This window comes from Babylonia areolata, chromosome 20 (genome assembly GCF_041734735.1).
Source record: "Babylonia areolata isolate BAREFJ2019XMU chromosome 20, ASM4173473v1, whole genome shotgun sequence".
NCBI classification, from domain to species: domain Eukaryota; kingdom Metazoa; phylum Mollusca; class Gastropoda; order Neogastropoda; family Buccinidae; genus Babylonia; species Babylonia areolata.
The window spans coordinates 32,060,876-32,079,010 of record NC_134895.1 but is presented as its reverse complement, the minus strand read 5'-3'; the positions used below and the strand labels follow the sequence as shown (position 1 = coordinate 32,079,010).

At 40.4% G+C, this 18,135-nt stretch overlaps 1 protein-coding gene across 1 annotated transcript; it reads right to left on the bottom strand.

The window, feature by feature from the left end:
• Positions 1–41: 41 nt before the first annotated feature.
• On the bottom strand, positions 42–18,102 carry LOC143295406 (kynurenine/alpha-aminoadipate aminotransferase, mitochondrial-like). Its single transcript, XM_076607087.1, has 12 exons — positions 18,046–18,102; positions 16,691–16,765; positions 15,594–15,696; positions 15,143–15,211; positions 13,736–13,868; positions 12,208–12,282; positions 11,217–11,492; positions 9,865–9,947; positions 5,560–5,656; positions 4,589–4,715; positions 2,587–2,795; positions 42–1,291 (listed from the first exon to the last, which is right to left on the bottom strand). Exons 2-12 carry the CDS (start codon positions 16,755–16,757, stop codon positions 1,241–1,243), a joined length of 1,290 nt encoding a protein of 429 aa, XP_076463202.1. The 5' UTR covers positions 16,758–16,765; positions 18,046–18,102; the 3' UTR covers positions 42–1,240.
• Positions 18,103–18,135: the final 33 nt, after the last annotated feature.

Sequence of the window (18,135 nt, the reverse complement as noted above, 5' to 3'; positions counted from 1 at the left end):
AATAAACAAAAGAAAATGAAAACTGTCCCCGACGTGTCTGTTCTGGATATTCCCAACTGGTAGAGACTCCAGGAGATTTCTGGTGTTTGCTGATCAGGAAACATCACATTCTCATTTTTCAAAAACAAAACACGCGAAAAACAGATTAAGGATTTAAAATTTACTATCAAGACCAACTATTCTCAGCTTTTCATTCTGGCAAACATAATGTCCTTCCATTGTAAAAAAGTCACTGTAAAATATAATGTAAATGCACATTCATAAAAAAGTATTGTCAATAACAATGCATATAAGCATTTAGTAAGAAAAGAAATTCCTTACTATGTACAAAAACCACTACCATTATTTTTTCCTACTATCAAATGCAAAAATGGTACAGCATTCAACAGAACAGTTTAGAGTGATTGTTTAACTCTTTCACTGCCAAGTTTCTGTTTGAAAATCTCTCACCAGTGCCAAATATTTTAGACTCGACACTCTCAGTCACATGACTCAGTTTGTGTCAAAACAACATGATGGACATGTTCAAAACATGGGCAATGGGGGAAAATTAGTCAGTTTCCTGTTGCACAGGAAAGTTGGCTGCTACTGTCAAACATCGTTTAACATGACCCTACCATGTCAATAAAGCTGCCAATAGCAGTAAACTGTCTTGTCGACTAAAGTCACCTACGGTGCAAAAGAGTTAAGAATAACAAATAGTTACATTCATACATATGTGTGACTATGATTAACAACACACTTTCATGGAAAATAAATCACAAATAGTGTATCTCAGAATTCATTGAAAAATCTCATGCAATTTCATACTGCCACACACACACATAAAACTTACATGTATCAGATTATTTAAAAAATTGTTTTTCACCACATATAAAATTACATGTATTATATTATCTAAAAATGTGTTGTTCACTCAGAAGCACATGGCACAACTGAAATTAAACTGATTTCTTGAATGTTCCACAGGAAACTTTTATCGTTTTGTCAACTTACTCCACAGACATATTACTTTACATGCGCCAAACATGCAAGCATTCAATATGGTATGTGTGTCAACAGATTGCAAAGGATAGGTTAAAAAGAATCGCTGGGCAAAGATACCTGATAAAAATCTGACAAAGTGATAGCTCTTTATCACACACGCCAGTCAAGTGAACTACGCTAAAAACCACATGAACATGGCAGCTCCATCTGTCCATGATTCCTGACGTTCACAGGCTGACTGTTGTTCCTGGTTTCACTGCTCCCGAGTCTCCTCTTTTAGAAGTTTAGCAAGTCGCTCGAATCCCTGTAAAATAATCAAGATAGTTGTGATACACTGACGTTATCCCTTGAAATACACTAGAGAATTATGCAGGTAACAACATGGTGTTTATTTCAATGAAGAGATGAGAAATTCATTGGTGATTAAGCACTGTACAGATGAACAAATCACTGGCATGTAATCAATGCAAACATGAGAAAAAAATGTAATTGTGGACATAATGCATTTTGAATAAACAGAAATTTGGCAACTGCAGAAATGATATGTTTCTATATGTTAGACTTGAAAATCACAACAGGTCACAAAAATAGTACACTTCAACAAGCTAGACCACAAAACTGCAAGTGTACTTTGACGGAAAATACAGCTTTCTGCATGTTTTGAAGATTGACACCATGGCCAACTGTCCTTTGAGTATTTAAATGCATCTGGTAAGGAATTCACTACTCCAATGTTTTGAGTGGTATAATGCTTCTGCTTATTATGGAGCATTTAGCTGGTTTGGGAGAGCAACATATACTTCTAAAGGAGGAGATCAATTGTTAAGCAAAAAGATAATAATAATGTGTTCCCATTTGCTCAAGCCTAGTAAGTCTTTGGGATTTGAATGTGGTATCTTGTCTCTGGGCAAACTAAATATTCTGAAAGTGTACAGACAGCCAGCACACTGATAACCAAGAGTGGATGATAACATAGACTGACTTGTTTTAACACATAGGTCAAAACGAAAGAAAGAAAGAAAAGCTCAAGAAAGGAGGAAATTTCTAGTGCAAGTAACAGAGAAAGTTGGGAGACAATATCAACACTAAGGAATAGACAGAACACACCTTATTCATTTCACACTGAGAAATAGCTCACACTGTATCCATATCACACTGAGGAACTGATGAAGGTGGCAGAATGGTTGAGACACTTATCTGCCAATACAGTGTCTGTGAGGGTCTGGGTTTGAATCGTGATTTCACCCTTTCTCCCCTATTTGACTGTAAAACAGTGTTTGGTCATTCAGATGTGACACTGATTAAACCAAGGTCTTGTGTGCAGCATGCATTCGGCATTATGAAAAAAGAACCCATGGCAACACAAATGTCATCCTCTGGCAACATTCTGAAGAAGAAATCCACTCTGAAAGATACACGAAAATATATGCATATGCCTGACTAGCGGGATGGGTTGTGCTGCTGGTCTGGCATCTGCATAACGGATGTGGTATAGCGTATATAAATTTATCTGAATGCAGTGATGCCTCCTTGAGAAACTGAAAACTGAGGAGCAGACAGAACACATCTGTATGACACTGAAGAAAAGATGGCACACACCTTCTCCATATTCTCTGGCGACACCAGGGAGTATGAAGCCCGGATGTAGGGGGAGGGCACTGACTCGTCCGCCTGGAACACCTGGCCAGGTACGAAGAGGACCTCAGCGGCCATGGCCTTCTCCATGATGAGGGAGTAGCTGTCTGGGATGTTGAGCAGACGGATCCACAGGAACATGCCTCCGCTGGGCACCGACCACTCCGCCAGACCTGTGGCACAACCATTGCTACTTCTACTACTACTACTAAAATGTGGAGTGATGGCCTAGAGATAATGCGTCCGCCTAGGAAGCGAGAGAATCTGAGCGTGCTGGTTCGAATTATGGCTCAGCCACCGATATTTTCTCCCCCTCCACTAGACCTTGAGTGGTGGTCTGGACGCGAGTCATTCGGATGAGACGATAAACCGAGGTCCTGTGTGCAGCACGCACTTAGCGCACGTAAAAGAACCCACGGAAACAAAAGGGTTGTTCCTGGCAAAATTCTGTAGAAAAATCCACGTCAATAGGAAAAACAAATAAAAATACATGCAGGAAAAATACAAAAAAAAAAAAAGAAAAAAAAAAGGGTGGCGCTGTAGTATAGCGACGTGCTCTCCCTGGGGAGAGCAGCCTGAATTTCACACAGAGAAATCTGTTGTGATAAAAAGAAATACAAAATACAAATACAAAATACCGCTACTACTACTACTACTATACGACTGATATGGAGTGTTGGCCAAGAAGTAACCCATCCGCCTAGGAAGCCAGAGAATCTGAGCGCACTGGTTTGAATCCTACAGTCGCCAGTATTTTCTCCTCCTCTACTAGACCTCGAGTGGTGGTCTGGACGCTAGTCATTCGGATGAGATGATAAACTGAGGTCCTGTGTGCAGCATGCACTTAGTGCATGTAAAAGAACCCACGGCAACAAAAGAGTCGTCCCTGGTAAAATTCTATAGAAAAATCCACTTCGATAGGAAAACAAATAAAATTGCAGGCAGAAAAAAAAAAAAAAAAATTGGTGGCGCTGTCAGTGTAGCGATGTGCTCTCCCTGGGGAGAGCAGCCCGAATTTTGCACAGAGAAATCTGCTATGATGAAAATAGTAATACAATACAATATAATACAAATATATAGTACTTATACTACAAAAACTCTTCATTTAATGGGCTCTAAGTACCTCACATGAAACAATCCACATACAATAGGACATACCTGCATACAACAACGCATGAGGTTTACATGTGTGTTTACGCACAACATGAGTCCATGTAATAACCCTGTATGTGTGTGTGTGCATGTGTGGGTGGGTGGGTGGGAGATCTATTTGATGCAATAAATCACCACTGGATCTGTCAACATTTCAGAATATACAAAAAAACAATCAAGGTATCGTTCATGTTTTGGGAGCTGGACAGATCAGCCCCCCAGCTTTACTGATGAAGAAAAAACAAATCATGAAAAAAGTTATCTTGAGCAAAATATTTTCCTATAACTAAATAACAATGAGTGTTACAATACTGTACGTCATTTACATCTGGGGGCACATTCTTATCACAACAAGCATGCATTGTACATGAACTGGATAAGGATCTGTCCAGATTTGATCAAAACAACATATTTCAACCCCCAGATCATGATAACAGATATGTACACACTTGTCTTTGAACTAAACGACACAAACATTCCTGTGTCATGCACCACTGCACACATTCATCACTTTACCCCATAAATACAGAAACCAGTGTATGCAATGCATGAACCTTTATTGACATACTTTTCGTGTGCTGTATGCGGCAAATTGCTTCAAGGCTACAGTTAGTATAGATTTGGGGATGGAATATGTAGTTTTGATCAAAACGAGACAGCCTGAAGAACCAAAGATTCCGTCACTTACATGAAAGATTATGTTTTGGTCAAAAGCATGTACAGCCACTTTTTCTCACATGGACATCAGTACAAAATACAGTAAAAGGATATTACAAACACAGCAACACATGAAGCCTTTCAAGTCTTCAGTCACCTGTTAGGTGTTTTTCGGCAGCAGCAATGCAAGCATCCCGCTGCTTCTGGTAAAAGTCAGCCACAGCAAGAGCATGTCGGCGAAAGCCCTCTAAACCCATTGACTCCAGAACTGCAAGGAGGCACGCCTGAAACCACGGATAGTTCAAGATCTCACACATAACGATACAGAGCTAGGTTCAAAATGAAAATGGCAAAGACTGGACAGAAAGACTGGCAGTTAAATCAACTTCTGCTGTCACATTTATCAATGTTTATGTTCTTTTGTCTTTCTGAGAAATAAAAAAAACGAGCTATGTATATACATATCTGAATTGTTTTATCAAGTGTTGCTGCTAACAATCTTGTTAGTGTTTCTTTTATTACCTCTTTGTTCAGTATCAAGGTCACAGGAAGTGGGAGGCACAGGAAGTGGGAGGCCCTCCCAGGAAGTGGGAGGCACAGGAAGTGGGAGGCAGAGGAAGTGGGAGGCACACACACAAATGGAGGTGCCATGGCTGAATCGGTTAGACCATGAGCTTTGAATCCAGTGATTAGAATGTGAGGCCCCACTTCAACATGGTGCTGTGTCCTTGGGGAAAGCACTTCATTCTGAATTTCCTCACTCCATCCAGGTGTGAATACGTACCTGACTTTGGGGCCGGGGAATGCTAAAGTGGCGGAAGGAGAGAATTGGGCCCCGCCTTCCTATGCTGTGCCCTTGACACAGTGAATAATAATCAACTGCCTCTATGACCTTAGAAGGCAGTAGAACATTTTACAGTGTCTGATTTTCTTGCAGTGTGAAATATGTGACAGGAGAGAGAGAGAGAGAGAGAGAGAGAGAGAGGAGGGGGGGGGGAGAACTTGTGAAAGAGAAACAGCTCACCAATGTTACAGGAGAGTCAACTTGTGAAAAAGAAACTGTTCACCAGTGTCACAAGTGACAGACTACTTGAGAAAGAGAAACTGCTCATCAGTGTCAGCCCTTACCTGAGCCAGGCCACTGCTGTGCATGACAGACACCTGCATGTGGAGACTGACACGTTCCACCACTGCCTTGGGGCCCGTCATGACACCCACCCTGGCTCTGTCACAGGTATAAACAATCATATAAACACCCACCCTGGCTCTGTCACAGGTATAAACAAACATATAAACACCCACCATGACTCTGTCACAGGTATAAACAAACATATAAACACCCAACCTGGATCTGTCACAGGTATAAACAAATATATAAACACCCAGCCTGGCTCTGTCACAGGTATAAACAAACATATAAACACCCAGCCTGGCTCTGTCACAGGTATAAACAAATATATAAACACCCAGCCTGGCTCTGTCACAGATATAAACAATCATATCAACACCCACCCTATCTCTGTCACAGGTATAAACAATCATATCAACACCCAACCTGTCTCTGTCACAGGTATAAACAATCATATCAACACCCAGCCTGTCTCTGTCACAGGTATAAACAATCATATCAACACCCACCCTATCGCTGTCACAGGTATAAACAATCATATCAACACCCACCCTATCGCTGTCACAGGTATAAACAATCATATCAACACCCAACCTGGCTCTGTCACAGGTATAAACAATCATATCAACACCCAACCTGTCTCTGTCACAGGTATAAACAATCATATCAACACCCACCCTATCGCTGTCACAGGTATAAACAATCATATCAACACCCAACCTGGCTCTGTCACAGGTATAAACAATCATATCAACACCCACCCTATCGCTGTCACAGGTATAAACAATCATATCAACACCCACCCTGGCTCTGTCACAGGTATAAACAAACATATCAACACCCACCCTATCGCTGTCACAGGTATAAACAATCATATCAACACCCAACCTGGCTCTGTCACAGGTATAAACAAACATATAAACACCCACCCTGGCTCTGTCACAGGTATAAACAATCATATCAACACCCAACCTGTCTCTGTCACAGGTATAAACAATCATATCAACACCCAACCTGTCTCTGTCACAGGTATAAACAATCATATCAACACCCACCCTGTCTCTGTCACAGGTATAAACAAACATATAAACACCCAACCTGGCTCTGTCACAGGTAGAGACAAACATATAAACACCCAACCTGGCTCTGTCACAGGTATAAACAAACATATAAACACCCAACCTGGCTTTGTCACATGTATAAACAAACATATAAACACCCACCCTGTCTCTGTCACAGGTAGAGAAAAACATATAAACACCCAACCTGGCTTTGTCACAGGTATAAACAAACATATAAACACCCGACCTGGCTCTGTCACAGGTATAAACAATCATATCAACACCCAACCTGTCTCTGTCACAGGTATAAACAATCATATCAACACCCAGCCTGTCTCTGTCACAGGTATAAACAAACATATAAACACCCAACCTGGCTTTGTCACATGTATAAACAAACATATAAACACCCACCCTGTCTCTGTCACAGGTAGAGACAAACATATAAACACCCAACCTGGCTCTGTCACAGGTAGAGACAAACATATAAACACCCGACCTGGCTCTGTCACAGGTATAAACAAACATATAAACACCCAACCTGGCTCTGTCACAGGTAGAGACAAACATATAAACACCCACCCTGTCTCTGTCACAGGTAGAGACAAACATATAAACACCCACCCTGTCTCTGTCACAGGTAGAGACAAACATATAAACACCCAACCTGGCTTTGTCACATGTATAAACAAACATATAAACACCCACCCTGTCTCTGTCACAGGTAGAGAAAAACATATAAACACCCAACCTGGCTTTGTCACAGGTATAAACAATCATATCAACACCCAACCTATCTCTGTCACAGGTATAAACAATCATATCAACACCCAACCTGTCTCTGTCACAGGTATAAACAAACACATCAACAAACACCCTGGCTCTGTCACAGGTATAAACAATCATATCAACACCCACCCTGGCTCTGTCACAGGTATAAACAATCATATCAACACCCAACCTGGCTCTGTCACAGGTATAAACAATCATATCAACACCCAACCTGGCTCTGTCACAGGTATAAACAATCATATCAACACCCAACCTGGCTCTGTCACAGGTATAAACAATCATATCAACACCCAACCTGGCTCTGTCACAGGTATAAACAATCATATCAACACCCACCCTGTCTCTGTCACAGGTATAAACAATCATATCAACACCCACCCTGTCTCTGTCACAGGTATAAACAATCATATCAACACCCACCCTGTCTCTGTCACAGGTAAAAACAATCATATCAACACCCACCCTGTCTCTGTCACAGGTATAAACAATCATATCAACACCCACCCTGGCTCTGTCACAGGTATAAACAAACATATAAACACCCACCCTGGCTCTGTCACAGGTATAAACAAACATATAAACACCCAACCTGGATCTGTCACAGGTATAAACAAACATATAAACACCCAACCTGGCTCTGTCACAGGTATAAACAAACATATAAACACCCACCCTGGCTCTGTCACAGGTATAAACAAACAAAAAATTGGTTCTGTCACAGGTATATAAATATAAACATATAAACACCCACCCTAATTCAGTTTCTAATTTTTTGTTGCTGCCCCATTATCTGCACCATTTCAGTGGCATTACTCCCACACTGCTCATTCGAAGTCCCCCATATTCAGCCACACCTGGGTTCATCTGTCACAGTCCCAGTGTTAGCAGTCCATAGGGAACCATAGATGTTAGGTTGCCAGGAGGCCGCACACCAGAGGAGAACCTGCACTGCTGCTGAATCACTTCAGTGGTGCTCAGCAGTGATGTTCTGATTTAATGTACTAAGGACACTACCTACTAAGCCTCCCACTGGTGACAATAATGGCTGAGTCGTGGAGCCAGACTGAGTGAATTTTTCCCCCTCCCCCAATCCCACCCACACACCCTCCCCAGAATGGATACCGCCACCATCTCCTTCCAACGACAGTCACCCATAAATCTATGGACACTGAAGACCTGGACAGAACTCACCACAAGCATGGAGGTAGAATGTATCAATACTGAGGTCACCATGACAGCAGGGCATGAAAGGCCACACAATTTGTTTGGGGCAATTTTGCATTTATTGATGGTGAAGGAGGAGGAGGAGAATAATGATGATGATGCTATGGAGGTCCATTTCGGTTTCTGACTATGTGACAGGAATGAAATTTACACACTTCCAATCATAATGATATCCTGGTGTGTTAACTAGGTCCAAGAGATATAGACACTTGCAGTGTTGGTCAGGAAATTAGAGCAACAGACTCAAAGAACTGAATGATACTCAACTGTATGGTCCCAGTTTTCCCATTTAAGCCCATAGCACACTCAACTTTGGGTCAGAGCCAATTGCAGGCAACCCCCCCCCCCTTCCCAACATCTGCTGGGAATCGAACCCACATCCTCCTGGCTCTCAGTCCATGATGCTAACCACTTTGCCACAGCAGCTGGCCTAATTCAATTTCTTGTTCTATTTTGTTTTATCTATTAAAAAAAACATAGTTTTTTGGTGTCCAAATGTTCTGATTTAACGTACTTAGGACACAACCAACTAAGCCTCCCACTGGTGACAATAATGGCTGAGTCGTGGAGCCAGACTGAGTGGGTAAGAGCCAACTGCAGGCAACCCCCCCCCCCACCTCTGCTGAGAATCGAACCCACATCCTCCCAGCTCTCAGTCCATGATGCTAACCACTTCGCCACAGCGGTTGGCCTAATTCAATTTCTTGTTCTATTTTGTTTTATCTATTAAAAAAAAATCAGTTTCTTATCTATCTTGTTTTATCTATTTAAACTTACTTTTGTCAGTGTGGTGTGTGTGACTGTGTATGTGTGTCTTATAAACCTTGTAATGGTTTAACTGACAAATAAAACTGATTCTTAAAAACTTAAAACTGATTCCAAGTCTGACTTTCGCTAAGGCAGGAAAAAACTTTCAAATACACATATACTTTCTGAATATGAAGTTCTAAAATCTTTTATATCTATCCTTAAACTGAAGAACACACAGACAGACACATACACAGGCACACATGCATAAGATTCAAGATTTGATTTCCTTTCACCCCTTTCAGGGTATGGAGGATTACAAACAAAAGAACAAAATAAGCATTGAAAACAACTGACTGTATTTACAACACTCATGTACCAATTACAATGTATAATTTTCAAAATGCACACATTTTGCATGTTCAAAACACGCACACACACACACACACACAGACCCCACACTTTTCCTTGGTGTCTTACCCTCCAGATAAGACTTTGGAGAAAGAGTCAAACCTGACGACTCTACCGTCCTCATCCATGGAGAGAAAGCTGGGTACATAGGGCTGTAACAGAACAAGTTCCAGAAATAAAAATTAATGTGTACAGGCAAACTGAAGGACAAACCATACCCAGAACGCCTGTCAGCCCTCAAGCTGCCGAGCCTGGAACACCGCAGATGCAGGGGAGACCTGATTGACCTCTACAAGTACATCACTGGCATCTACGACACAAGCCGACCCAACTTCGAGCTGCATGACAGATGCAGCACCAGAGGCCACAGCAAGAAGCTAGTAAAGCACAGATCCCGCCGAGACGTTTGGAGTTCATTCTTTTCCGAAAGAGCGGTGTCGGTTTGGAACAGCCTACCAGAGTCAGTAGTGTCCGCACCCAGCTTGAACGCGTTCAAAAACAGACTTGACGCCCACTGGGCCAACCACCCAGCACTGCACAACCCCAACTACTATCAACAGATCTTGTAAGTGCAAGCAGCTGTGAATATGGCCAACATATCGACCGGTGAACTGACCTGCAACCACAGGTCTCAAACACCGACAACATCAAGTATCAAGTAAGTATAAGGTTTCTTTCAATCTTTTAGAATATAAATTTGTGTTAAGTTTTTACCTAACATTTTCCATAGTATACTAACTCTTAACTGTAAGTTCTTAGCAATTCAGTCAGGTTTATTTCAGGGGGTCTTCAAATGGTAATTCAAACATAAGAACTTGAAGCATGGTCAACCAACCACATAGTTGACTAATAGATGAAAGTTCAGTTGAAAAGTTGAAAGTGGAATATAAGTGGCATCCTCTGTGTCTGTCTTTATCCTCTTACAGCAAGTGGTTTTCAACACACTACAAAAACTGTTACACTCTATCAATATTAATATTGCTGCAAGTCATACACCAGACACATATCAAAATAATCAAGCAGTATCCTTTAGGATGGCTCAGACTGCCACATAATGAGCCTAGTTGTAGATACATAATTATAAAGGATTCATGACAAATAGCATGGAGGTATTACCATTGAAATGCTACAAAATAAGGAGTTGGGGATAAAAAACCAAACATTCAAGATGTACACAGTTATTTCCATGTAAGCATGAATGTTTGCATACTCTCTCTGACTCTCTCTCTCTTTGCAGGGACTGGATGTAAAAAAAAGCATGCCGGTGCTGATCTATTATCCTCAAAAATGAAGAAATTTGTCTTGTCTTGTCTTGTCTCTTCCTCTCTCTCTCTCTAACACACACACATAACCATCAACCATGGATAAAAAAAACCCTCAAACATTACAGAATACACATCTAGCCTAGCTTCCACTCTCACCTGACTGAACTGCAGAAAGTAGTAAGGATCATCCTCCAAAATCAACAGGTCATATGTGCGTGCGATGTCGTAGATTTCTTTCTTCCTGCTCAGCGTCAGTCCAGCCCCTGACGGGTTGCCACCATTTGGGATCAGGTACAGCAGTTTGGGAATGGTACTGTTCTCGTCTTTGGCATCGCTCGGTTTCCACTGGGAAAGAACCTCTAAGAGATGGGAAGGGATCAGTCCGTCCCTGTCACTCTTGACCCCACAGATCTTGGGTCGCATCGGTCTGACCTGTTCACGGTGAACTGTTATCATGTGATGAAAACACAGCAAGAGGTAAACTATAGAAACCCCTTCTCCCTCCCTAAAACCCTTCCACCAAAAAAGCAACTTTTTTTTGCCTGAAATGACAAGACATGTCACATTTAACATACAGAATATCCTTTTCACACACAGAGAGAATCATATTACATCAAACAATACATTCTATGTAACTATGCATGCATCTATATCTATGCAAAAATGTGTGTGTGTGTTTGCATGTATTTAAATGTCAATCTATGTATATTTGTTTGTGTCTATGTATGTATCTATGTATGTATATGTTCATATAACTATACACACATACATGTACATAAATATGAAAACTGTTAAATGTATAAGTAATTTGTATTGAAAAAAAAAACAAAGAAAAGGAGAAGAATAAAGAACAAAAACAATAATGATACACAGTATCGCTTCATTGAATGTATATCCCATTGACTCTAATTGTATAGCACACTGCGTCACTTGACTAACTTTTCCAGTCATACACCCAAACACTAATGCAGTGCAAAACATTTACATTAAACACATGCAACACATGCACACACACACACACACACACACATGTATACAAACACATCACAGCATTTTTCACTTTCATTTTCACACTTTTTACAGCAACACAAAGCCCGATCTTATTTTCAGAGAAGAAAGTTTCGTAACACATTGAAGCATCACTCACTGCAGAAAGGACCCCTGGGTAAGTAGGGTATTCTAAGAGCACGTTTTGCCCTTCTTCCACACAGGCTTCAAACGTCTGAAAAGCAAAAGCAAGCAAACAAAACATGTGTTATACACATGCATACACAATCCAGAACAGACCAAAAGCATTATCACAGTTATTCAAACAACATCCTTTTTCTTGAGAACTTTTAGTCCCAGTCTCCTTAATGCAAGTCAGAAAAAAACTGACCAACAAAATTCACACAAACAAATCAGACTGACAAATCGAAAACTGGTTTAATTCAAAGCTAAGCTGTGAGAGTGCAAATTAGTGCATGTACATTACATAAGTGTGTGTGTGTGTGTGTGTGTGTGTGTGTGCGCGCGCGAATGCAGAAGATCAAATACACGTTAAACATGCTGTAACCCACGTCAGCTTTTGGTGGCCTATGGAAACAAGAACATACCCCTGCACACAACCCCTTCGAAATCAGAGTATGACTGCCTTCAAGATGGGGGTAAAATTGATCATGCACATAAAAGCCCACTTGTGTATATCATAAGTGAATGTGGGAGTCACAGCCCATATAAGAAGAAGAAGAAGAAGAAGAAGCTGTTTAGAATACTTTTACATGTTGTTTCAAATGTTTAAGAAATATTTTCTATTTGCTTATCCTTTATCATTAAAAAAAACCACACCAGCAACAAAAAAACCCAAAAATAACTTAAACAGCAACAACAAAGGAAACAATCATGATTCCTGGATCAGACCCAGCTGATAACCACAGCATACTTCCTATCATCACCACTTCACACATCCCATGCCAGACAGATACACAGTCATAAACACTGCTTCAAGGACAACCAAAAGACAGAGAGAAAAAATTACAGATGTACATTTTTGTGGTAAAAACAGAAAAAAGTCACACCCACAAACACTCTTTTTCTAATTCCCTCACATAATACAAACATGCACTTACACACTTACACTCACATATAGATACTCAATGCACACACACACTCACACACATTCACATGCTTACACACTAACTTACACAACAATTCACAAAACTCCCTCACCACCAAAGTAAAACAACAGAGGGTTGAAACAGGGACATGTGAATAATGGAAATAAGCAAACCATAACAATAATGGAATAATAACAATAATGGAATAAGTAAACCATAACAATAATGGAATAAGCAAACCATAACAATAATGGAATAAGCAAACCATAACAATAATGGAAATAAGTAAACCATAACAATAATGGAATAAGCAAACCATAACAATAATGGAATAAGGAAACCATAACAATAATGGAATAATAACAATAATGGAATAAGTAAACCATAACAATAATGGAATAAGTAAACCATGACAATAATGGAATAAGTAAACCATAACAATAATGGAATAAGGAAACCATGACAATAATGGAATAATAACAATAATGGAATAAGTAAACCATAACAATAATGGAATAAGTAAACCATAACAATAATAAACGTAGAGAAAACAACCCACAAACAACAACTGAAAAAGACCTTGCAGATTCCATCCTGACTTCCTGAGGTGATAATGACGTCCAGCTGTCGTTGCGGATCATCGATGCCCATGGTGGGGGGGTTGTGAAGCTCCTTCTGAAGCTTCCTCACCCACTGCAGCAACTCCGGCATCCTGCAAAAACACGTGTCAACAGGAATGAAGAGCTGGAAGCAGACCTGCCAACCCCTAACAAGAAATGAGAGAAGCATTTTCATCCTAAGTATAGCAAAACAGTATCTGATATAGTAGCATTACCAACACTCAGATCAATTCTTGTTCCATCAGCATTCTGAGAGAACGAAGAAATTGATAGAGTTCCCTCCTGTCCCATTTTTGAGCGGAGGTTTGAACATTTCATACAATATCGTTCATTCCACTAAATGACACTTAGAAGTTGGGTGGGCACACAGCAAACAGAACATGGTTTGAAGATCAAATACAGGGATATTCTTTGCTGTAAGCTTTGCAGTAGCACTGTGCAGGATGTTTGCTTCTTTGCTGTCCATTGCAATTCAGCAATGACTTTTTGTTCTCCCACAGACAGGGAATAGCATGGGGAAGTGAACACCAGAGGGGAGTGTGAAATCTAGAATGGAAGTGGGGAAAAATGTGAACTGAGGTCAGGCCGATCCTGCCGAAATGCTTATGGTTTAAGTTAACGTTAAAGGTCCCAACGACTTTCACTGCCATCAGGGTAATGAAATCATATTCCACTGTCTCTAGGGCTAGATCAGAAGTCCAACACCTAACAGATTCTGCCATAGCGCCTGTCTAAAAATATGTTAAACAGGAATAACTAAATCATTCGTATTTCTGACACAACAGCATACATTCAGATTCAGATTCTTAAAAGAAATATCAAGATTTTTAAACAGCTAGTGAATGAACAACGAATCTGTTTTGGTTTTGTGTCACACAATCTGAAGTCACTACAAGCAAGGAGAAGAAACTGAGAAACACACACACATACACAATACAGAGTCAAAATATTGTGTCCTTTTATGTATGAAATTGTGAATGTGTATGCATGGACTGCATGTAGTGATGTACATGTGTGTGTGTGTGTGTGTGTGTGTGTGTGTGTGTGTGTGTGTGTGTGTGTGTGTGTGTGTGTGTGTGTGTGTGTGTGTGTGTGTGTGTGTTTCTTTCTATAATTCTATGTCTTAACAATTTTAGTGATATTAGACACATTGTAATTAAAAGTATATTATATTCAACATTTAGAATATTTTCTACAAATTTACATCCACTGTGTACATCCGCATGTATGAGTGAGTGAGTGAGTGAGTGTGTGTGTGTGTGTGTGTGTGTGTGTGCGTGTGTGTGCACGTGTGAGTGCGTTTTAATGTGAACATAATATGCCACTCATGCTGTTGATGTTATTGTGACTGTTCAAATGGTCTTACCCTGGTGTGGGCGAATACTGCAGAGCTTTCTTCATGCGTGCAGAGTCAATCTTAAGCTTTGAACCATCCCTGCAACACAGTACTCAAGTTTATCATTCACACTGGCAGGGTATGATCTGTACCATGTTTCACAACATTTACCTGCTAGTGGAACAAACAGGATGAAGTGTACTGAAAAACACCCAAATTAAGCAACCACACCACACACATTCCCTTCCACACACATTCTTTCCATATATACATTCTTTATATACACACACTGCATACACACACATTCCTCCCATTTTTGCATCATTTATGTATAAGTATATAGATGTCTTTCCGCACACAGACACATTCACACAGACACTGATACACACATGTGCGGGCACAGATTGCACTCACACATACATGCACACTCGTACACACACACACACACACACACACTGTTGTAAATGAGGATTTCAATCACCTCAGTGTGAGGGAGGCTTCCTGGATAGGAAACAGATCAGCGTTCGGCATCCCGCCAGCCATGGACACAAAAGATGGGGGCAACCCTGAGGCCACCAGAGATGCTGAAAGTCAACACTGACAACATTACTTTCTGTCTCATCCTGTGACCAAATACAGTGTTTGAAAGACATAATCACACTCACATATGTGACACAGTATATAATGTGGACATGAAAACACACAAGCAATCTCTGCTGATTGGTTTGTACACAACAAATAACAAAAAGCACATATAACTTGAAGTATGATACAAAATCATCATGTCACAACTGACAGCTTGGGTTTGATCAGATCACATTCATGATTGTGTGTGTGCATGTGTATACATGTGTGTGTGCATATATGTGTGTGTGTGTGTGTGTGTGTGTGTGTGTGTGTGTGTGTGTGTGTGTGAAAGCGAACACAAATACAAGATAGATGAGAGCCAGTATTTGTTCTGTAATACTTCTATGTACAATGTTTATAGCTACTCACAACAGTTTCAATTTACTCAACGCATTTTTCTGACAAATCCATATATATACATATATATATATATATATATATATATATATATATATATATATATACGCTGCACCACATGTGCCAGGCAGATGCTTGACCATCTGCATAACCCAACCCACCAGTCAAGCCTTGAGTAAACACATATTTGTGTACCTTTCAGAGTGGATTTCTTCCACAAATTTTTGCTTGAGGACAACACATTTATTGCTATGAGTTTTGTGTACCTTTCAGAGTGGATTTCTTCCACAGAATTTTGCCAGAGGACAACACGTTTATTGCTATGAGTTTTGTGTACCTTTCAGAGTGAATTTCGTCCACAGAATTTTGCCAGAGGACAACACTTATGTTGCTATGAGTTTGTTCACAATCTCATCTGAATAACTAAATGCTCTGTTTGATTTTCCAGTCAAACTTGGGAGAAACGGTAAGACTGGGATTTGAACCCTCACCCTCATGGACTCTATATTGGCATATAGGTGTCTTAACCATTCAGCCACATTCCTCACTACATATATTGGAAAAGAGAACTGTTGTGAAATCAATAATTCATACTTAGAACACGAATTGGTGATGGTTGTCGAGCCAAGCTTGTTGGATTAAAAAAGCGGTTGTAATTCATTTTGATGCCTGTAACAAAAATGCAACAATCTGTTATACAAATCAAAGAGTAAATGCATATATATATATATATATATATATATATGTGTGTGTGTGTGTGTGTGTGTGTGTGTGTGTACTCAAAATGAGAAAGAAACATTAAACATTATAAGTACATTACTAGTACATATTCAGGACTGCACACAAACTAAACACATAAAGGCTGGAAATATTAAGTGAAAATTAAACATGGAGTGAAAGAGATGAGGTCACAGTAACAGAATGACATTTAATCTCTCTCTCTCTCTCTCAGAGAGTTCAATAATATGGAAATGACTTGGCTGTGATTTTTCTCTGATGGGGTTTGGGAAACCATTACATTTACATGATGGAGTGTCTGTCACAAACCATGGTGGGGAGGGAGGGTGGTGAATGGTACAGCAAAGACAGCTGACAAATCCGATCTTACTTGCTTGAACTTAATGATTACAAATAAATATGTCCATCTGTGTGTGTGTGTGTGTGTGTGTGTGTGTGTATGCGCGCGCGCACGCGCGCATGCGCGCGCGCATGTATGAACACAAAAAACACTCTCAGCAGATTCAGTTTACACACTGTGCATTTGTGTGTGTGTGTGTGTGTGTGTGTGTGTGTGTGTGTGTGTGTGTGAGTGTGTAGGGGAAGTATGTATGTGCGTAGGTTTGAATGCATCTATATGTATGCATACTGAGTGTGGGCACATATGTATCAGTATTTATGTGCCTGTGTGTATATGTATACACATTTTATCATTACACTAACAATCTATGTGACAATGAGTGAGTGAATGTATTGTCAGGTGTGGCCTCTTTTTTTGGTCATGGCAGGATATATATATAAGTTCTTATCAGCACATTGCGTTTGTTGTGTGTATTTATGTCACTGTACTGTGCACTGTGTGGGTGTGTTCTTCTCTCCACCTGTGTGTTTTTACTTTGTTACCGTGTATGTGCCTGTTGTATACTCTGTGTGTGTGTGTGTGTGTGTGTGTGTGTGTGTGTGTGTGTGATCTACATATGTGTAACATAGGCGGTGATTTCCTATCCTAATATACCAACTGGAGGGGAGAAAAAGCCCTGTCGCGCCTCCACCCGTTATCCTAAAAATTGACACACTTTCAATGCCGAGTTTCATGTTACGTTTCATAAAACCATACAATACAGAGAACATAACCTGCTCGTTCACTCTCCACACAGCGCACAACCCTGACAAAGAGACGGGTGTGTAACATGTATGATAATGCTTTTAACACGGTCACAATGTGACCATACCTTTCAAGTTCTGCTGAGTGGTCGTCTGGTGCGTCCAACTTTCAATGTTGTGTTTATTGTGTCAAGGACAGGAAGGGGAGAACACTTGTC